This window comes from Chrysemys picta, chromosome 1, assembly GCF_011386835.1.
Source record: "Chrysemys picta bellii isolate R12L10 chromosome 1, ASM1138683v2, whole genome shotgun sequence".
NCBI lineage: Eukaryota > Metazoa > Chordata > Testudines > Emydidae > Chrysemys > Chrysemys picta.
In genome coordinates, this window is record NC_088791.1 from 118,793,897 (window position 1) to 118,816,442 (window position 22,546).

At 41.4% G+C, this 22,546-nt stretch overlaps 1 protein-coding gene across 10 annotated transcripts in view; it reads right to left on the reverse strand.

The window, feature by feature from the left end:
- Positions 1-9,062: 9,062 nt before the first annotated feature.
- Positions 9,063-22,546, reverse strand: part of LOC101953438 (solute carrier organic anion transporter family member 1A2) — a 33,392-nt gene continuing 19,908 nt past the window's right edge. For 6 of the 10 annotated variants that reach the window (XM_024103162.3, XM_024103160.3, XM_042848937.2 and 3 more), the window contains exons 6-15: positions 22,200-22,346; positions 20,818-20,916; positions 20,130-20,363; positions 17,626-17,790; positions 17,318-17,513; positions 16,117-16,282; positions 15,012-15,196; positions 14,398-14,462; positions 13,659-13,776; positions 12,249-12,686 (exon numbers count right to left, since the gene is read on the reverse strand). In XM_024103162.3, the coding sequence (XP_023958930.2) occupies positions 12,527-12,686; positions 13,659-13,776; positions 14,398-14,462; positions 15,012-15,196; positions 16,117-16,282; positions 17,318-17,513; positions 17,626-17,790; positions 20,130-20,363; positions 20,818-20,916; positions 22,200-22,346 (1,535 nt within the window). In that variant the 3' untranslated portion in view covers positions 12,249-12,526. Of the gene's footprint in view, positions 9,540-12,248; positions 12,687-13,658; positions 13,777-14,397; positions 14,463-15,011; positions 15,197-16,116; positions 16,283-17,317; positions 17,514-17,625; positions 17,791-20,129; positions 20,364-20,817; positions 20,917-22,199; positions 22,347-22,546 lie in introns of those variants that run through there. The other 4 variants (XM_065568090.1, XM_065568093.1, XM_065568106.1 and 1 more) reach the window with 1 other exon arrangement.

The following is a 22,546-nucleotide window of genomic DNA, read 5'->3' on the forward strand; positions in this document are numbered from 1 at the left end:
TAGCTGCCCTTAAAATGCTTTGGGAGTTGGGTGCCTAATTCCTGTTTGTATCATAGAATATCTCCCTCTATGGCTACACTATGAGCTAGGAGTGTGATATCCCTGTTCGTGCATACACAGCCATGCTAGCTTTCATCATGCTAGAGTGAGCTACGGCAGCAAGGGTAGCACTAGCAGAGTCACAGCTGAGCCCTGCCAAGTACAAACCCACCTGAAACTGGTGAGCAGGGCCGGCGCAACCCATTAGGTGACCTAGGCAGTCGCCTAGGGCGCTACAATTTGGGGGGTGGCAACTGTGGCTGTATTTCGACGGCGGGACCTTCCACTGCCTCTGTGGGGGGGCGGCATTTCAGGGTGGGACCTTCCGCCGCCTAGGGCGGCCGAAAAGCTGGCGGCGCTCCTGCTGGTGAGTATGTGCTCAAAAAAAAAAAAAAAAAAAGATGAGAAAAGTTATTTTTTCCTGTCACAGAGGGCAGGACAAGAGGCAATAGGTTCAAACTACAGCATGGCAGATTTAGATTAAATCTCGGGAAAAACTTCCTGACTGTAAGAACAGTAGGACAATGGAACAGACTGCCTAGGGAGGTTGTGGACAGGGCCAGCTCCAGGGTTTTGGCCGTCCCAAGCAGCCAAAAAAAAAATAAAATAGCCGCAATCGCGATCTGCGGCGGCAATTCGGCGGAAGGGACCATCCGCCGAATTACCACCAAATCGCTGGACCTGCCGCCCCTCTCCAGAGTGGCCGCCCCAAGCACCTGCTTGCCAAGGTGGTGCCTGGAGCCGGCCCTGGTTGTGGAAGCTCCTTCACTGGAAGTTTTCAAAAGGAGGCTGGAGAGCCATCTGTCTTGGATGATTTAGACACAACAAATCCTGCATCTTGGCAAGGGGTTTAAGTAGATGACCCTTGCCGGCCTTTCTAACCCTGTAATTCTATTATTCTAACACATCTCAGCCATGCCACTGCTACTTGTGCTGCCCTGGCTACACTACTATTCATGCTCAGGCTAGCTGGATGAGACCTAGCGCAAGTAAGGTACACAAGCAGGTGAATCACACCCCTAGCTCCTAGTGCAGATGTAGCCTATATGTACATAAAAGTCATATTAAACAGTAGTAACATACACTGAGGTAAGAATATAACAAAAATTACAGCCCATTTTACTGCAGTAAGTTTCTAAAAAAATACACAATGAACTGCCTAAAATCTGATGTAAAGTAACTCAGCTGTAGCTATATCTGAAGTGATACTTTCTTTGGGCCTGATTTTCTGTTACCGTGCTCAGTGTGCGGGTAAAGTGTCACTGAACCTGAATGGTAGAACTTTATACCCACTGGTGAAAACGACTGCCCAAGGTCCAGGGCAAGAAGGAACAACTCTCTTCATTCTCGTGTGCTCAGCCAGATTTCACAATATTAATGAGGTAAACAAACCCTCCACGTTTCAGTAGTTACCTCTATACACAGACGCTTGCTTAGAAATTGGACTGCATGTGAATAACCTGAGAACATCCTATCAAATAAATATGTTTTTAACTGACTTAAAATTGCCACGATGCTATTTTTCTGAAGGAGCATTTCCGCACAACTAAAGGAGTCTGTGGCTGAGCTGAACTATGATAAGGTACTGAATGTATTAGCCAGATGACCCATTCGTCATGTCTTGTGTGTGCCTTAGTTGGTACCACTTTAAGCGAAAGTTCTGGTTCTATAGAATATTTATTTTTTACTTCATGATAAATTATTTAGTTATATTTCTTGGAAAGAGCCTGTGGTCCAGAAACACTGAGAATTAAAATAATAAATGAAGGGTTTAGACTGCATCTATTCCTGCATGGGCATACAATGGTGGGTGAGGCAGAAGCAAAGGGAAGGGTAGGGGGCAAGGGAACTTTTCCTTCCCACCTGCCCCTTGCATCTCTGTATAGGGGCCAAGCACAAGCCTGAGGAACTCTAGGGTGGACATTGGCCTAATGAAGTTGCTGGGGATGTGAATGTGCACTAGGTAAAAGGGTGTAAGTGGGGCCCCTTGGGTATACTCCCCCCCCAGCACTTTTGGAGGCATTATGCTGGCTTCAGGTAGAATGCCAGAGCGGGAGTGGCTGCTGGTTCCTCATCTCACCTCGATGGGGGATATATCCTAAAACCATGGGAACAAGCTGTCTGCTAATGTAAACTGGTGCAGATCCCCTGTACTCATGTAAAATGGGCCCTGGTTATATTAGGTTACTGATGCGAGCCTCAGGGGAGTTGAACTTAGTTTTAACTAGCAGAGAATTTAGCCCTTAAAAAGACAAGATTAACAGGTTGCATTTCTTAAACTATTTCTTAAGCAATGATTAAACACTTATGATTTCACTCTGGGTGAGAAGGATAGTAAAGAATGAGGAACTCAAAGTCCTTATGTTCCCCTGCTTTATGAAAATACATTCAAAGGGTACAAAGTAGCTCTTGAAAAGCATTGCTTTGTCAGAGAGCCTCAACTACAGCTTTTCTTGTGGTTTTCTCCTTTTGTGCAGGAGCTGGGGAAGTAGGGGGCAAAAAGTATTAAATGCAAAACCAGTGAGAGAGAGAGAATCTGCTTTCAAAGCCATGCAGAATAAAACAAACGCAGATTTTTTCAGTGTTTTGCAGAAGTATTTAGTCTGAATCTGCTTTCAAAGAAAAATGAATGATGAAGGAGTTTCTCATACTTTAGGTATTACAACATTTAAGAAGAGAGTGAAGACAGGACATAGAGTAAAAGACAGAAATATGAAAAAGAACTGAATGAATACACTGGTTATAGTTCAAAGACATCAGCTCCTCCTGAAATATGCTGAGGGAGGGAGGAGCTTTCTATGTGGTTATGAATTAGTTCCCTTAGATCCTTCAACCTGTAATACTGCAGAAAACTTACAACACACATACACACACAGAGTACAAACTGTAATGTGCTAGCCATTTTCAGAGCTCCTGTTGGTATTATTTCAGCCAACCATGTTTAAACATAAGAGTTCTCTCTCATGTACCAGACTCTCCATTTCTCTAATCCTTTAGTAAATTTATAATCCTTTGGTAATGGCATCACAGTCTTGCCATGGAAATGTCTGATGTCACAAATTCAGTAGTAGGATATCACCAAATAAGAAGAGAAGATGCGCTGGGAAAAAGTAAAGCCTTCTCTAAATACAAATATCTGCACTGATTAGTATGGACAAGCCTGAGATGGACCCAAATATCTCTGAATGTAGGGAAAGCTCATACTCACGTCTAACCTTCACTGCTCAAGCCATTTCCGACTAGCAAACGTGACAAGAAAAGGTAGTCAAATTCAGTGGTTCTCAACCTGTGGTCCAGGGACCCCTGGAGGTCCGCAGACTATTTCTAAGGGGTCGTGAAAACTGACCGAACCGAATTCATCTATACAGACAATAGATTTCCAAAGGGTCTGCACATTCATTCAGAAGTTTTTAGGGGTCTGCAAATGAAAAAAAGGTTGAGAACCACTGGTCTAATTAACCTGAGACTTTTCTCCAGTGTAACAACCTTCCATTTTTTCTAGTTTCTGGAGAAAGGTTTTATGAGGCCAACCTTTTACATGGCAACCAATAAAAATAATTACCAAAAAAAGGAAAGAAATTTGGGGCTAATGATCCTATTGAACTCAGCGTGGGATTTGCCACTGCCTGCAACTGGCCCTTAGTAGTCCCTATAATAAATAGCAAATAAATAAATAAAATACTTAGGTTTAATACAGTTCTTAAGCACTTATTTGCCTGGATACACCTGTTATCAGTGGGGGTACGGATTTTATAATATAAGGTAGCAGCAGCAAGATGCTGAATTCCCTGCTAGCTAGATTATTTAAGAGGTGTTTTGAGAACAATGATACAATGTGACATGGCAAACTATGTCAAATAAAATAATAAAGCACAGATCATGCTCTATCGGGCACTCTTAGCAATTTCTGGAGTTTTCTGTGGAAGCCCAAGATTTTTATTTAATTTATTGAGTAAAGTTTCTACAGGTTGTTTTTCCATCCAAAAGAACCTTCATGTTGCAGCTAGCAGTTACTGTTGCCTGTTTGTCCAGCCTTCCAGAAAACTGCCCCAAAACAATAGTAACAGAAAGGTACAGTATGAACTGTACTGCTTTGCTTCGCCATTCATCTTGGTGAGATGTCTAGCTTCAAAGTCTGTTTGGAGCCAGTTAAATGGTAACACTGTTAAACAGGCCAGTTGTTAAAAACGCACACAATTGGGATCAAGACATTTTACATAAAACACCGTCTTTGAGTTCAATCTCTTCCCCTTCCCCCGCACCCATAATGGGCTTTTGGCCCACTGTTCTCCAAATGAGGACTTTCCTGTCACACTGCCCAACCTTGAAGAATTAAATAACTCCCCACCCACAATACATACCTTTCTGCCCTGCATCACTGGCATTTTCCCTTTGTATTTCCCAAACACCCATCTTTGGAGGCAATAATTATGTGATACATGACCTCCAACTTGGAGAATAGGTACTTTTGCCTATTTAGGCACCTAAATACATTTGAGGATCTGGGCCTTGGCTCCCCTAGGCACTAATAAAAGCCCTTTACACATGTGATCTGGCATGGGGAGCTGTAAATTGTCAAGGACTATAGCATATTTGGCAGATAACTTTGTCATGCTTAGCCTACTACCAGCCTGGAAAATTGAAACAAGTTAATTGCTAAAATTTTCAAACACTCCTAACTGACATAGGAGCTGAGATTCCAAGTTCAAAAGTGACGTAGGCATATATGAAACCAAGTTATACTGAAAGCTGACAGGACTTAGGCTCCTAAATGCCTAGGGCATTTTTTGAAAGTGGGACTACCTTGCTTTTGAAAATATTACCCTGTATCTAAACCTGGCTTTTCCACCATAATGCAGAATCATTTAGATTGTTCCTTAAGGCTGGGACTTAAGAACCCAAAATCCACTGATTTTCAATAGACGTTCACTACCTCACTCCCCTAGGCTCTTATGAAAATCCCAGCCAAGGTGTTTGGGTGCACTTTATGAGGTGGCATAATTAATGGAGCCAGAGACTAGAAATACATTAGAATAAACAGCAGAATTAACCTCTTTATTATTGGAAGGCTGGATATATCTCAAGGTCATTAGCCAGAGAACACCTATAAACTCAAATGAAAATCTGAGTCACCTGGCTTTATAGTTGGAGAAATACAAGAAATAGTTTCAATACATTTTTTAATCTCCAAAAACAATACTAAAAACAAAAGCTTTCTGTAACAGACATGGGACATACAGACATATGATGGTGTGACATGTTATTAAGGTTTTATTAACAGTCATTTGTGATCACCTGTATAATGCACATACGGTTTTGGCACTTGCAAGTAATATGCCCATCTCAAAGTAATGCTGATAAGACCTGTGGTACCTGTACACCATTCTCTCTCTCTCATGCCTGCCTCTCAATAGATAAATAGATTAAATAGACAGGTATTGATTTCAAAATGTCTGTTTATGGTGTCCCTTTACTAATGTCCACATACTGAATCAGATGAACTGAGAAGCATATTTTGTAGATTAAAAACAGAGTGAACATATCAACTAAAAGAATTAATCTTTAAAACTTTGAGGATTTTCCTACCTGATTAGTACAATTTCAAAATACAGTGAGTTAAATAGTCCAGAAATCCTTGGCAGTGTTCCCTTGAAACTGGTAACAAACTAAGCTTTGTTGTTGCACACAACTGTGGGACTTCAGAGCCCTGTATCTATTCAAGTTTCCCAGGTTACCTTGGCACCAAACTGACTGGAGAGAAATGTTTGTGAGATTTTAACTCTAGCTTTGGAAGAATATAATTACCACAGCGCAGGATGGTGACTTTAAGCAAATAACTTGAGGTAACAAGAACAATGAAGAAACTGAAGCAGGCACCATGCTTCAGGCAAGCACAATGCCTCGGAGGTCTGGGGTAAATACACAAAACTGTGCTTGCTATTACTGGATGCATTATATACCCCTCCTCCCGCTTCCTACAGTGCTCCAGTCCAGCTCTGCTGGCTGCTGCAGAGAGCGAGAAGGGGCATGGCCTATTTTTTCAAAAGAATTAGCTGTGAAAAACCCAACAGTGAAGTACCACATAACTGGAGCGGGAAACATTAACCTCCAGGGATGAAATTATAGCTCCATTAAAGTCAATGCAAATTTTGCCAGATGTTTCAAACACACATAAGCACCCCAAAAGTAAAACGTAATTTAGATGATCTAATGTATACACTTTGGGGAAGATCCTTCCCTTTCTTCTGTGGGTGTAGAAAGTCCCTGTTGCAGAAGGATGGGAGTGGGTCTGTACAATGTGAATATGTGGGAAACCCCCACAAGGGAGGCAGAGTCCCTGACTGTTGCATAGCCCAGTTCCAGAGGCCCCCTCCGTGCCCCTTGCAGCTGGGGATGGCCACAGGACATGAAAGGGGGAAATGTGGGACTGATTACCATCTATTTTGTCCCACGGAGTGCAGCAGCAGCAGCAGGGGTTACAGCAACTTCAAGGCAGAAGTAGTGGCATTGGAGCAGCTCCACAGCCTGGTAGGAAAAATTCGTTCCACTTCTAGCCCCTACAGAATGAGGTCTGGAGCTGTAACTCTCTGTGCTTGTTCTTATGCATCTTTAGATTTGTTTACACATGTTGGTACATGCTTCTCACTAGCATCAACCGCTGGACCCCAGGCATTCCACTAATCTGTGGCTGCAGAATCCACCTCTTGCGACAGAATCATGCCCCCCAACTTTCATTAAAAATAAAATGTCTAGACCTTGCAGCCTAGAAATGTAAATCAAATTTGAACCAAAGCAAGATTGTTACTTTTCAGGCAGCCTAAATAAAGAACTCTAAGACTGATATAAATTGTTCCTATTCAGCTCAATGGTGTGTTGACTCTGAAACCTAATCATTTAATTGTTAACATTTCAAACTATTTGCGCTGATGATCTTTTTAGCAAAAACATCCTTCTAATGTGCCACAATGCCAAGTAGTTTCTTACACCACCTCATGTGCCTAAAAGCCAGAATGATCTCCTCTATCCAGTTACTGAAACCTCCAGCTTCCTGATGAAAATCTTCTATGATGCAGGTCTACATTATCAATATAAAAATATATGGCATACTGAACACTGAGGGTTTGATTCTTCATTGAGTTAATGGAGTTGTACCAGTGTAAAACTGGAGTAATGCAGAGGTTGACTCAGTCCCTGGAAATGTGGAGACTTAAAATAAATTGAATTTAATGTCAAAAGTAGTAGCACAGCGGCTACTGAATGCATTACTTACTGAAAGCATTATTCAGTTTCACAAAGAATTCATTCAAACCCTCCATTTTAAAAATTTCAAAGACGCTGGCATATATATATGGTAGCGCTCTGGTGTGGTGTGTGTGTATATATATATATACACACATACACACCACACCAGAGTGCTACCAAACCAAAAGACCTGGCTGCTGACATTAGATCCAGCTTGCCATAGGGTACAGGGGGCTTGATCATCAGGGTCACACACTGTTCCAGAAGCAAAATGCACTCTCTCCCATTCACTCTTCCTATAGAGCAGGGGTGGCCAAATCATGGCTTGTGAGCCACATGCGGCTCTTTCCCAGTTAAAGTGCGGCTCCTGGAGTCACCCATGCCCCTCCATTCTCCGCCTACCAGACTGGTGGGGGTAGGGGAGCTCAGGGCATCTGGCAGAGACAGCTGGTGCCTGCTGAGAGTGGGGGGGCACAATTTAAAGGTTTGCCCTCCCCCTTACTCTCAGCAGCCCCCTCCCTGCAGCTCTCAGCTGTTAGCTCAGTGTGGAGAGGCAGCAGCAAACAGCTGGGAGCTGCAGGGAGGGGCCACTGCTTTAGCTCTGTGGGAAGAGGCAGCAGCAAAAGCAGAGGCTCTCCCTGCTGCTACCAGCTGTTTGCCACTGCCTCTCCTCATGGCCACAGCTCCAGCTGCTGTGGTGCAGGAAGGGGGCCCAGAGGCACCATGTAACTGAGTGGGACCAGCAAACCCTGGCAAAAATCTGAGGGCACATGTAACCCCAGGTGCCTATGCATCACCTCTGGCTTCTGCCCAGCAGGTAGGGGAGTCTTGGGGTTTCAGCCCCACAGAAGGCACCTGATGCGGCTCGGGGCTTCAGCAGGACCAGGGCTGAAGCCCGAGCCCTGGCAGGTACCTCCTGCGGTACTGAAACCCTGAGCCCTGGCAGGCTCTCGAACTTTTGAAGATTGTCATATGCAGCTCAGAAGGTGAGTAAGTTTGGCCACCCCTGCTATAGAATGTGAGAGGACAGCAGCTGCTCCAGTCTGTGTTAGAAACAGGAACGTGAGTGAAGCTACTATATTGCAATTTCACTATATCTATTGCCATTCATTACTTCTTAAATTGTAGTGCTACCTGAAGGGTAGATTCCTAAATAATGTCAAAGGTGCCTGACGTGTGTGGCTAGGCATCCTTTTTTAGCATTTTTATAGATCTAAATCAATAATAATAATAAATCATGATTTAATCGCATTTCTTCCATAATAGCATTTTGCAGACAACGCTCTTCCCACAGTAGCATTTAGGGGCCAGCTGAGAACCACAATAACACCTACACAGGATTTATTAGGGATCCAAGTGTCCTCTTCTTCTCTGCCCATCCTAGGCTGGAAAAGGACTCCTGGCCCTAGGGTGACCAGACAGCAAATGTGAAAAATCGGGACGGGAGTGGGGGGGTAATAGGAGCTTATATAAGAAAAAGACTGAAAAATCAGGACTGTCCCTATAAAATCGGGACATCTGGTCACCCTACCTGGCCCTTCCACCCCGCAGCATCAAAGGAAGAGGCTCCTTGTCCTTTCTGGGTTCATAAAGGGTTCAGGAGCAGCAGCAGCTACTCTTGTCTTTCTGGGAAAGCCCATCAGATGGTGGCAGCCCAGGCATAGAGCCTATACACATGTATACTTCTCAGGCTGTTGCTTCAAAACACTAGCTTGAAAAATACCTGCCAAAATAGGTATTTCAACATGAAATGAAACAATTAAAAGAATACACAGAAACTGTTTATGGGCCAGAGATTGTAAATATATTTTATATTCAAAAAGTACATATAAACTGGTGGTGCCCTTTACATACACTTTCACAGGCTCTAACAAACATGCGCACACACACACACACAAACACATGACTAAGCTGAGCTTTTCCCTCACTTTTAATATTTTGGCTTACATTCATTAAAAATGGATAATTTTTTAATAGGATGTCATGCTGTCCATGCAAGTTCTCTCCATTTTAAGCTCCAGTGATAACACACATGGCAAGTCAAGCGTTAGACATGGGAGGGGGAAAAAAAGATGCCATTTACAAATCACTTTGTCCAAAGGAGATGCCAAATGGAGATGCAAGAAATCTTTAAGTCTCTCTCTCCTTCCTCCCTGCCCCTCCATATTTTAAGACATTGCTGGGGAGCTTGCTCACTAGAGTTCGAACCTCTGACAGCTGGTTAGTGGCAGCTCCAGTTCAGATCGTCACTAGAGCATCTTCCATATGGGAGACATAAAATAATTAATAAAAATTAGTGACTTCTATCATTTACCATGGCAGATACAAATTGGAAAAACATGGGAAAATTTGCTATTTCACAGCCATCAATACAATTGGCAAAGGAAGGCTATTTTGCCCTTTTATTACGTATAATTCAGGCTACCTCTACACTACAGTGCCTGAGTTGGCATATTTATGCAGGCATAGCCCCCTGGCGTAGACACAGCCTATGCTAACAGAAGGAGTTTTTCTGCAGGTGTAGGAACACCACCTCCCCAACAATGTTCTCTATGCCAACAAAAGCACACTTCTGTCACCAGGGCTGCATCAATGCTGGGGTTTTTGTTAGCATTAGCTGTGTTGATCAGGGGTCTGATTTTTCACACACCCCTGACTGACATAGCTATGCCAATATAGGGTAGACCAAGCCTCACAAGTGTCGTTTTTTATTTCCTCCTTAGGTGTGCCCATTTGTCACATCACACACAAATGCTGAGAACTTTTCATCTTCAAGGCTCTGTACAAACAACTTTAACTAATCCTCATGTGATGATTTGGGGTGATGTGTCTATGTCCAATTTATGAATTTTGGTTGATTTTTATGAAATTGCTATATTACTGAATGTGCTTCCCAAAGGGGCTGTTCTGGCCAGAGTGGGGTTGGCAATGACCTCCCAGAATCTATAAAATGCCTAAAAAAAGCTGGTGTCTACAGTAGCCACTGATTTCCCGTCATATGTTTTTACTAAAAGTGAGGGTGTGAAAAGCAAATATCTGGTGCCTTTAAAATAACCAGAGAGTTCAGGGTAGGTGAGGTCCCTTAGATGGGTGGGCAGACTTCCTAGGAGAAGGAAAACCCATCCATGTTTTGAAACCTGCTATTGGGTAAAGGCAACACTAGTACCTCCTGTTAATGGTCCACCAGGTCTAAGGCAACAAGGTGAGAAGAGAATGAGCAAGTACTTAGTCTAAATGGAGAAAGGCCCTCAGCCAACTCACTACAGTCTCTGGCACAAGATGACTAGGTTGGTGCAAGCGGTTTTCTTCTTTTTGTGGCAAGTTATCAAAGGGCTGTAATAGATACTAGTTATAATGAGGAGTGAGGCTGGCCAGTATGCTTCTCCACGAGGGACTACTGCTATTGGTGGGAGTGTGTTTCATGTCTAAACCAGAAGTTTACCCGCCTTAAGTCTGGCAGTCACTGGCCAATAGGATTTCTGGCACCCAGCATCTGAACTGACCTCTAAAGAGTCAGGGGAGTAGCAGTCAGAGCAAAGAGTCAGACAAAAAGCAGTGACCTGCGCAGGCAATGAAGCCCAATATCATAAAAGACAGCAACTTCACTGGTTTGGACACATGCAGAGGATGAATGGAGGGGACCTAGTGAAGATAGCAGGGGAGGAAAGGGAGGTAGGAAAGAGACCCCAAGGAAAGCTGAGCAAGTGTTGGGTGGATTTCATCAAAGAAGATGGTAAACAGCTGGACCTTAGTGCCACTTCAGACAGATGTAGATGGCTGATACTTGCATGATAACTCAACCCTGGTTGATGGGATAAGGGGATGAAGCAGCAGCAGCTATATCATTGAATACTTTAGTGGATGTTAAGTCAGCCATATGCTATCAGGGTTGGTGTCACATCCCTTCCAGACCAGGGACAATGGAGAGTCAATAACATGCATACTTCACATTCAAATGAGAGCACCTTAAAACAATGTGATGGCTGAAGTCTAAGAGATCCAATTGAACATGACTTGTCTACAGGGACTGGGGAGAGGAGCAGTAGAATTTCCCTAGAGGGAGAACAAAGACACTGAGGTGTTGGTACAGCCTTTTAAAAATACAGAGAGACTTGAAGAGAGAAACAAAGGGACAGGCTTTAGGAGGGAGAGGGGACCTGTTGACTGTGGGACCAGCCAAAGCTGAAGAAAACGGACTGCAGAGATCAGAGAGACTCTATGATTTGAAGGGAAAGTCATGAACTGGAGGATTATGGCCCAGCAGAGGAGACCCCCCTGGACCCTGAAGGACACCGACTCACATCCCAAAGAAATCTCAAGAGTGGTGAGGAAATAAGACAGGAATTCATGTGGAAGTGTGTCTTATTTTCCTAAATCTATGTATCTTTTGTGCTGTCTAAAAAAAAAAGTCAGTGTGTTAGAAATGCTTCTGTAATCTCTGTCTATTTGCACTGTGTCTCTGAAGAGGTAAACTGTAAACTGCCTGCAAGGTTGGAGCTCTGGGAAAGGTGTGCTTAAGCTACTCAGGGAGCTGGCACTAGTCTCAAGACCTAAGCAGTTGGCTGCAAAGTCCCAGTTCTCAGAAATAAGTGCTAAATGTAGGATCTGTACTCTGAGTGTCTACCTAGAGACCCAAAGCCAGAGGCATTGCCTGGATTCTGCTTGGACTCAGCAAGCCAGAAGTACACAGGTCCAGTGCTGGCATCCAAAAACAGCAAGCTGTGAGTGTCCAGCAAGGGGAATTTGACCATGGCTGACACACCTCACAACAGGATAAATAAGTATTACCTGCATCTTGGGAAACCGAGGCACGGGGAGTTAAATGACTTGCCTAAGATCACAAAGTGAGGTTATGACAGAACTGGATGTAGAATTCAAGGATGAAATCCTGGCCCTATTGAACTCCATGGCAAAAGTCCCACTGACTTCAATGGAGCCAGGATTTCACCTCAGCTGATTCCCGGTACTATCGTCAGATCACAAGCCTCTGACATTTCCTATGTTATTATAATATTGAGAGTTTCAGTGCTTTTATACCATTCACACACTTTTTTCCTGTCTACTGTGTTCTATATGATATTTTAAAGAAGGGAACTGAGAACTAGCTATGTGTAATTATATTAGTTTCAGTCCAAGTGTTCACTAATTTCAGTCATCAATCATTAGTAAAGATATGTTCAAGTTTACACTATGAGGCTGTCTCATGATGTGCCCTGCAAAAGTCTGAGCTTGAATGCTTCTCTGTTCAGTCATTTTGCTCTTCTATGGCCTCCATTGCCATTGGTGACCTCTTTAAGGTCTTCCCGTCAGAAGATTTAAGTTGTTTCTTTAAAATAAGGAGAATTAACACACATGGGATGTAGGACACTCCACGTAATATCGCTGGCAGTCCCAGGTAGAACCATCTGGAATAAAAGATGTGATTTATTAAAAACACATCTGCTTGCAGCATTAGAGCATAGCTTTTTGTTCTTGTCACTGTAAAATCTCGCTGCTCTGAAAGTATGCTAATGGCTTGAGCTGTGATTCTTTTGTATCTCAATGTACACTGGATCAGTACATGGATGAGGTAACGCTTAGGTTATTTAGGAGGTGGCATTCTTACTTCTGAGCCTATATTTAACCAATATTCTAACAGAGGTCTAGTGGATAGTGGTCTGCTGAAGGGCCATTTTTTCAATGAGACATAAATGAGGAGCTGAATACGTGTGGTCTTTAAAGCTCTCACAGCATTTCTTCTAGGACTACAGAGGGCTATAGCCATAGTATCCTAGACAAATTCCAACTTGGAAAACTACATTCTCTCTACCTCAACTACTCCTGCGATTCCATTTGGAGACCATGTCCTTCACTTCCTAGTCAAAGATGTTATGCAATGCTGTTGTCAGCTGTTAGACAGCTTCCACTTTTCCCAACAGCAGCAGCTGCATTTCAGAGGTAGAAGCCCCGTGGGGTAGGGCCTGTCTTTTTGTTAGATGTTTGTACAGCGTCTAACATAATGGAGTCCTAGTCCATCACTAGGGCCCATTGGCACTATGGTAATACAAATAATTAAATAAATAAACACAATAATAATAATTAATAATAATGCTTGTACCATAATAAAGCATTTTAGGATTCTTTGTGATGAAAGGGGTTATATTCAGGCATGATGCAATAACAAGAAACTTTTGTTCAGAAGCTGTTATGGAAACAGAATACTTGGCAAAGGTAACTTTAACAGGGAAATAGTTTGATAATGAAGAATATGTTTATGGCCAAATCTATAATCCAATTTTGTGGTTTGTCAACTAGAGGAAGATCAATAGAACAGATACTATAGTGATGAACACAGTATAGAGGACTAGATATAGATAGGTGTGCAAAAGAAACTGTACCTGTATGTGACAATGTCATACATCCTACATGCTCCTTCACCACCACAACTCAGAGTTCCCCATTTCAAACATGTTGAGTCTATCAAAGCTCCAAAATAAATGGGAGATGGAATTCCAGCTAGAAGGGAGAGAAAGGTGTGACTGTGAGGATAGGTAAGACATTTTTGTAAGAAGCACACTTTTCTGCTGATTAATGGAATAAATATAGGATCATCACAGTTCCTTTCTTTTCCTGCATCAACCCCCTTCTCTATAGTTCATACAAGCTTCTCTCTTTCCTTAGCCTCCTTCTCTTATTCCCACCTAAGTAGTTTCTTCCTTGATGCCTGTTTAGCACTTTATACACACTGCAGTTTAAAAACATACATACTGTAGTTGCCATTCAAAGTCAACATTTGCCCACACTCATCAAACAGAAATATTTAAGATATCTTGGGAGAGATTTTCTCTTCCCGCTGAACTATACTCAGTGAACATTTGGCAGGAGGAAAATGGCACAAGGTGGCTTTAAGATGGAGGCTGGTCAAGTCCCTGTCATAAATTAGCCCAGACTGAAAGTTGCTCTAATTTGCACCCAGATTCCTCTGGCTCTAAAGCAAAGCTCATGTTTGCCTGGCCATGCCCCCTGTACCAGCAGTTCAGAGATGTTTTTTTCAGATAAGTGGTGATGCATATTGTGAATACAACCTCTGCATTTGTCCTTGTTTGCACTCACAGCATGGTTTAAAACATTTCTTACCAAATACTCTTGAAGCAAGTGTATGGATACCCATACCAAACGACTTTTCTTCAGGCTTTAGAGACCTAAGCGAGAATTGCATTGTATATTAAACAACGTTGGCAATATAAATGTGAAACAAAGTTCCCATTGGTTTGTCAATCTAATTCTGCATCAATCCAACTACCTTGGCCATTAATTACAGGGGTCCATTATCTTGATTAAGTGGCTCTCATGAAAGAGGAGGTCTTTTCGAGATCCTTGACCAAGACTTTTGAATGGCTGCCCTCGCATTACCATCTACTGTTTTGCAATGAGCCCATTGCAAGATGGGACCAGACTCTGGGAGTTAAATCAGGGCTGTGTTTATATGCATGCTGAGCAGATGTAATCAGTAAATTCATAGTTATTATGCACCTTGCTAAGGTGTCTCAGTAAATTGGCTCAATGAGCTCCCATTAATCTGGGCAAAAGCAAAAGCAAAATCACCTTCCAAAGATGAGAAGGCTTATCCTGAAATAGAAGCCCTAACAATCAGCATAAGAAGACAGAGAACCTCCACCAACTCATAGGGACGCATGACCTTAGTATAAAATTTCTAGTAATGTGCTTACCATAAGGGCGTTCTACTGTACCTTATTAAAACCATATATCCAGGCATGGCTCCTAAGGAATAAATTAAGCTGCAGACTATGCATAATATTAAAAAGTAATGAAGCATCATGTCACAGTTTGCTTCTTTGTCACACTGGCCCAGAACCGCAGAGACATTTCCAGATGAAAATCCAGAAGCTGCAACACAGGTACAATTTTCAAATACCTGTCAAAAGATGGTTTTAATCATTTAGGCCCAGACTACAATACCCTTACACTGAGTAGTATCTTACACCATGTGAGGTGCCAATGAAGTCAATTCACAGAGCAAGAGAATAATGAACATGAGTAAGGCATCAAAATCTGTCCCTCTGTGTGATCTCGGAGTTATTTAAAATGTTTTTATTGGTTCTCAGACTTTCTAAACTCTTCTTTGGTCTGTTTTTTATTTTGTTTTATGCAGTTTTCATTCTCAGTCACGTTCCACCTAGCATACAAGAATTTATAACTAAATCCTTATGGAAAATTCTTACCGTATTAAGATGACAACCTCTCCACAGGGTTTTTGTTTGTATTTTAGCCATCCTATTAGAGATCATTATAGCCCGGCTTTAGAATTCTATTATTGTTGTGAGATTTCTAGTGCTTCCCAGTGTTTAAAAAGGTGTAGGGGCGGGGGGGGGGGGGTGCAAGAACCCCACCCTCCCCCCCATTTAAAATTGCACTTGGTTGCTGAGCGGGGCACTTTAAGCACTATCTTACCAAAGCTGCTGCTTCCAGATTATGATAGATCCCCAACTTTTTTAGACCACTTTAAACACTGGCACTTCCAGGTTTTAGGCAAGTGGAAAATACCACAGGCATAACTTCTCTAATGTATTTTGGTATTTCCACTTCTGTCTATTCCATAAAAGGGAAGAGGCTTGTTCAATCTTCTGTTTTCTTTAAACTTAATTGAACTTCTTCAAGCTTCAAATTCTCAGATTCAGTTTGAATTTGGGGCAAAGGGTCAGGTCAGTCCTTGGTGTATTCAAACCTCTTTGCTCATCTCTAATTATCACTCTATAAAATCCTAGCCAAATGTATATGTATAGATCCACTGCACTGGGCTATCTAGATTTCATCATTTGAGCTGGTATGCCTTACTGTATATTTTCTTGTTCCATCTGAAGCTGTACAACCAGCAAGACAAGGTGAAACATATGTTATTCCATTCGCCCCACAGACAGGGTCCCACATTTTAACCGAGCAATCACAATCACTGTTGCAGTCAGCAAGTAAGGTTGTTTCCATGTATGAGACCTGTTCTATTCTGAAATATATTTAAAAGGTGAACAAACAATTCAAGAGTTAAAAAACAACCATCACTACCACCACCTAAAACAACCCCCAGTAGAAGCTTCTTATCATTGACTACATAAACCCTCTCAGTAGGTCAGGAGCTTTTCCAGGACTCATCCCTGCATTTCTTACATAAAACATTCATTGGGTTTAGTCTTTCTTCTGTGTAATGTTTTTGGCTCGAGACATTGTACAGTCCACAGAGTTATACTATGACTGCTGTACAACATGACTTTCATAGCCTGTGGTGCTTATATCGTCCATTCATGTGTGTGTGTGTGTGTGTGTGTATGTAAGTATAGGTTTGTATACACACAGGCACACACCTACAGATTAGTGGTAACCTTCAAATCAAGAAACTGCAGATAAAACATTCCATGTTATCTACATGAAAATAATATTTAAATAACAAGCTCCTGTAAGACCCTCCATGTTATTGCAATTGCACATGTGAATGGTCAGCCAGACACATAACTGGCCACTTACATCAGCAAATATCTGACTTGAATATACAATTGTATTAGTCACACGTGCAAGTGAGACATGCAATTGTATGTGCATTTTTGTTTATATATTGTTGCATGGAAGCTTTAGAAAACTGGAGGCAAGCGGGCTATTTTAAATGTTCAGAACACATGAACACAGTTCACAGCACTACAGCACTTTCACCTCTTCCACTACACTCTCACTTTTGTTTGAGACCTAGGGTAGGTCATCTTCCAAGGACAGTACTCAGTGGACTTAACCCACCGTGTTATCTAACTTCTCAACACTATGGTTTTAGATAAAGGGTGGGAGGATGAGCAGAGGAGGGAAAAGGAAACTCACTGCCTTTGCCTTCTTGGACATTGATGATTTGGATAAATTAGAACCTGAATCTGAAGTGTTCCTGGTTTTGTTTTTGCAAAACCAAACTGTGGACTCCTTGGCCCATTTCTAACTAGAAAATTTGTTTTATTACAAGGGGATGATGGATCATTTCAGTATTGAGATTTAAAGAACATACCCTTCATAGGAGACTGTTAGACCAGCAACTGGAGAATTTTCACAGACCGTGAAATAAGCAGCAAAGTAGATTAGGTATTCAATTAAAGAGATCCAAAAGGCTATGTTGGCAGCTTGAATGGTACTTATCTTAAATTTCTTCATTAGAAAGCCTCCAAGAAAATATCCAATGCATATAACTGGTAAATTGTAAACAGCTATGAAGACACAAGCAAATAAAGCTTTTCTTGTTGTGCAAATATTTATCATATAAAGCCCTCAGCAGAGTCACCAGCTGGTAGGCAAAAACGAGATATAATGGGAGTGTACCTATTAAAAAGATGGCCTGTGATGCAGATTTCCCATACTGTTGTTCCAAATATTTTGGCATGAAGGTTATCATACCAATGTAAGCACTGAACTGCATCACAGTTATGCATATAAACAACATATAAACTGGGTTGTGAAACAGACTCCTGAGGAATGGGATGAAATCTGGAATGAAAGAATGTAACACGTTATTTTGAAGCTTTACAAGATGACATTGGTCATTGTGGCTGAGGAAGGAGGGAAGCAGAGGTGGCCCTAAATTGGATCCAGTTCAATCCTGGGTTTGGTCAGAGGCCACAGACCTATTGTAACTAATACCATCTGGAATGGTCCCCTGGAGGGTCTTTTGTTAGCCCAGGATGTCCCTCTCCTACCCCAACACCACCCCAATCCCAATGCAAGGAACTGCCTGTAAAGCACAACTGAGTGCTTATCTTTTTTTTTTCTTTTCTTTTTTTTCCCATGATGTGTAAGCCCTTCTGGTTGCTAATAAACCATGTGGGTAGCATTAACTCGTTCCGGGTTTGGTTTCCTGCCCTCATCTTTTAAACAAAAACCTTCATTGACTCTCTTCTTGTTTGAGTCTTCCCCTCTCCTCCATTTCCAATACAGGATCTTTTATTGTCCTCGTTCCTTTCATGGAGACATTCTTGGTTCCGTGCATTTTTCTTTCACAGTGGAATTCATATGCATTTCATTTTTAATTATGACTTCTTTAAGCATGCCCCACATATATTAAATACACATGGATATTAATGCTTCTTCCCACCGCACCATGCTAACTAGATCTCATCATTCTTTCAGATTTTGCATTCCTGAAGTGCTGCACTGCTGGTCTCATAATGGTTACCTAGGATCTAACCACTGGCTCCTCCACCACACTTCTAAGGACTTGATCCTGAGTTTTCATTCAGTCAAACCTCCCATTGACGTTAGTGGGACTGGGTTACGTAAAGCCTGCAGAATCACAACCCAAACCATAAAAAATAATAATTCCACTAGCAAGTGTGCTGATCTACTGTCAAGAAACTTTGCAAAACAAACTGAAACTTTTATAACACAATGACCACAATTTATCGAAAATGGGCACCGCTTTTCATTGAAATGTATCCTTCGAGAGAGGGAGGACTAGTATCTCAGTAAATGAGGGTTAATATATCAGTCTCACAATATTGTTTAGTTTATAATAAAAAAAATCAAATGGCTCTAATGGCTGAAATGCTATGAGCAGGCTGCCTTGTTTATAGATGCCACATGGTCTAGGATCAAAACATTCTGGGGAAGGGATGGGAGTGTTAAGTTGAACTACACAAAGTGGATTTTTCACTTGAAACCAAGACACTTTTAAATTAGGGATTTTCAGGGTCAGTGGACTTCCACATAAATATAATAAAAAGTGCTGCTCCTATGAATGATAATAGAAAGAAAAGTGCTCTCAAATAACACTACAGGACTAGAAATTCTGAGCTATGGAATGGGCACCTTTCTTTGTCAAAAGATTACTTCATGGAAGGAAAACTGCCTGTTGATTTTTTGGACTACATAAATGAAAAGAAATGACCTTGTATTTAACAAAGTGAAGATTCAATATAGGTTTTGAAAAGTAACTAATGATTTTGGGTACAATGAATGTGAAGTGGCACCCATCTTGAGACACCTTCAAGGGATAAGATTTTCAAAGGGCATGTGCTCAGCCCTTTCTAAAAATTAGGGCCTGTTAAAATGTCTCTATTGGGACATCCACTACCACTAGCCGCTTCTGACAATCTTCTCCTATATTGAATTTTATTTATTTATGTTCCTAAAGGGCCAATATGAAGAGCTGGAAGACACACAGAAATTAAAAGAAAAAACAAGGTATAGCACATATAGAAAACCTGGAAATTTGCAAATATAAAGCTTGTTACCTATATCCATGCAACAGTAAAAAAAAATTAGTAAATCTTTCTGGATGAAATCCACCTGTTTTCAGAGGCCTATGAACCACTTAAGTGCCTTGTAGGTCCTGTTTTGAGGATTTAATTGGGACTTAAGTGGCGCACAAGCCTTGCGCTGGTTCTCTGCCTGGGGAAGTGGGGAGGGGGGAGGATTTCACCCTCTAAGATTTGCAACTTCCTATGATTTTTTTCAGTTTCATTGTCTAAACTTTGTCAGTGTACAGTAGTCTTGCCCAGCTCTAGTTATAACTAATGGTTGGCTGGAAGCAAAACTCCAGATCCAAATACATCTGAAATTTAGGAGAAGTGTGGATGTGAATCTGGATCTCAATTTCACAGTATGCGTTTATCTCTATAAGGGGCCAATCCAAAATCCCAGATCCAACACCCTTATACTTTGGGGAGTTTAAAATCACGGTATGAATGGTGCAGCTTGCTACCATCTTTAGTTATAAAACACGGAGTCCAGTCATATGGAGAAAAGAAAGACTTACCTAGCATGGTGCTGGTTTTAATGTGTTCTACCATATAACGACAAGGGTACATTCAGGAGATAGCTTAACTTACCTTCAGTGATTTCACGCATTTTCCGTTTGGCTTGAGTTTCACTTCTCTCTTGTAGCAGTGATGCATTTCTCATACTTAATAACTCAGTCTCACTTGCTTGTCCTTCCTTTGGAAGGGACTTGGGCAGAAAACAAAAAGGTATTCCAGCGAGCAGATTTACTGATCCACAAATCAGAATGCCCAGCCACCATGCTCCAACCCAACGGGCATCAGTAAGTGTTATAGTCACCTCCTCTAAAAATAAATGGACACACATCTGATTAGCTCTGAGTTATCTTTCCCTGTTGTCACTGGTTGTGCTGGTTACTTCTCATATTTAAGATAGAATAAAATTGTTTGAAAGATTCAAAGTATCTCTTTGAATGAGGCTTGTGGAGGTCACCAATATCTCTTTTTTATGCAAATAATGTATCTGCCAAATCTGGGTGTTTTATATTGAATATGTTTTTTTTCAGTTATACTATCTCAGATGACAGAATAATTTAGCAAATTATATGTTTGACAGATTCTTTCACCCATGTTTGAATTCAGGTGATTTTGTTGAACTGAACAACATATGATTTCCCATCAGAAAACTATTAATAGCAAACTGGCATAAAACCACAAGGGCAGTTGATGCTCAGATATACACAAATCATCCCTGTTGATTAATACATACAGATTTTATTTATACATATTAGTTCATTACCTATATCTGTGAATCCCAGATCCACATACAGCTGTGCACAATATGATCCCAACATGAAACCAAGAAAAGGACCTATCACAGTTGCTATCTGTAGGCACCCTAAAATTGGGAAAGGGGAAAAATACACAAAATTAGAAACTATAGAGAGTTATTTTCATGGAAAATAGTTTTGTTTTTAGCCCAGTTCAACTGATTGGGCACATAGGAAGGGAGTGTTGTCTAGTGGTTAATGCAGTGGACTTTGAATCAGAACTCCTGCGTTCTCTTCCCAGCTCTGTCGCTGACTTGCTTCTACTCTACTCCACGCTAAGGCCTCAGCTGTAGTATTGTGTCCAGTTCTGGGTGCCACATTTCAGGAAAGATGTGGACAAATTGGAGAAAGTCCAGAGAAGAGCAACAATAATGATGAAAGGTCTAGAAAACATACACGGAAAGATTGAAAAAACTGGGTTTATTTAGTCTGGAGAAAAGATGACTGAGGAGGAACATGACAACAGTTTTTAAATATGTAAAAGGTTGTTACAAGGAGGAAAGTGAGAAATTGTTCTCATTAACCTCTGAGGAAAGGATGAGAAGCAATGGGTTTAAATTGCAGCAAGGGAGGTTTAGATTTGACATTAGGAAAAACTTCCTAACTGTCAGGGTAGTTAAGCACTGGAACAAATTTCCTAGGGAAGTTATGGAGTCTCCGTCATTGGAGGTTATTAAGAACAAGTTAGACAAACACCTGTCAGGAGAGGTCTAGTTATTGCTTAGTCCTGCCTGACATGCAGGGGACTGGACCTAGATGACCTATTGAGATCCCTGACAGTCCTACACTTCTATGATTCTATAGGCGCCTTAGCATATTTTGTTCTCTGGTTGACTCTAAATATCAGGTCTGTTTGCTTATAAATCTGAAATTCACTTGCTGTCCCTGTTCACCAATATTTGCTTCATGGGCCTGAGTCTTTCCATTGATTTTAATGGGCTTTGGATCAAGCCCTGTTTTTTGTTTAGTCAAATATACCAACCAAATAACTTTTTCACTAGAATATTTACAGAAAGCGAATGCTAAGGACACAAGGGTAAATCCCTGAACCCAGGCAGAGCTCCATTGATTTAAGTGGGACTCCACCTATGTTCAAGGGTCTGCCCAGTTGATTCTCAATGCAGGATCTCAGCCTACATGGGTGCAAATACAGTGAACATTTAAATTCATTTAAACATTTGAACAAATAGTTGAATGACATTTTCTGGAGTGTGCACCCACTTCTAACTATAGGTAAATAAAAAAAAATGTTGCACTATTTACCTTGAAGAGCCAAAAAGGGTGGGTGGGGGGATTTTTTTTTTTTTAAGCCAGCACATGACACAACAAGACTGAACACTTGAAGATATACCTATGTAAAAAGGTGAATTTTCTGCTTTGGAAAAATCCTCCACATACGAAATGACTAACGGCATGATGGGAGTTTCACCAATGCCTCGTATTATGTTTCCTACCAACACAAACACCCACATCAAGGACCCAGACTTTTGTTCGCACTCTGTGAATAAAACAAGAAACCTGTATTAGTGGTTTTAATGTTGCCTGGAAATGAAATATTTTCTACAAAGAGAAATGAATATGAAAAGCCATCTAACCACTTAGGGTTTGGTAGGGCCTTATAGGCCCAGCCCAGAGAATGGGGCAATGAGGAGTCATACATAGTAACCCAGTCAGAAAACTGGGAAAGAGTTTGCCTCA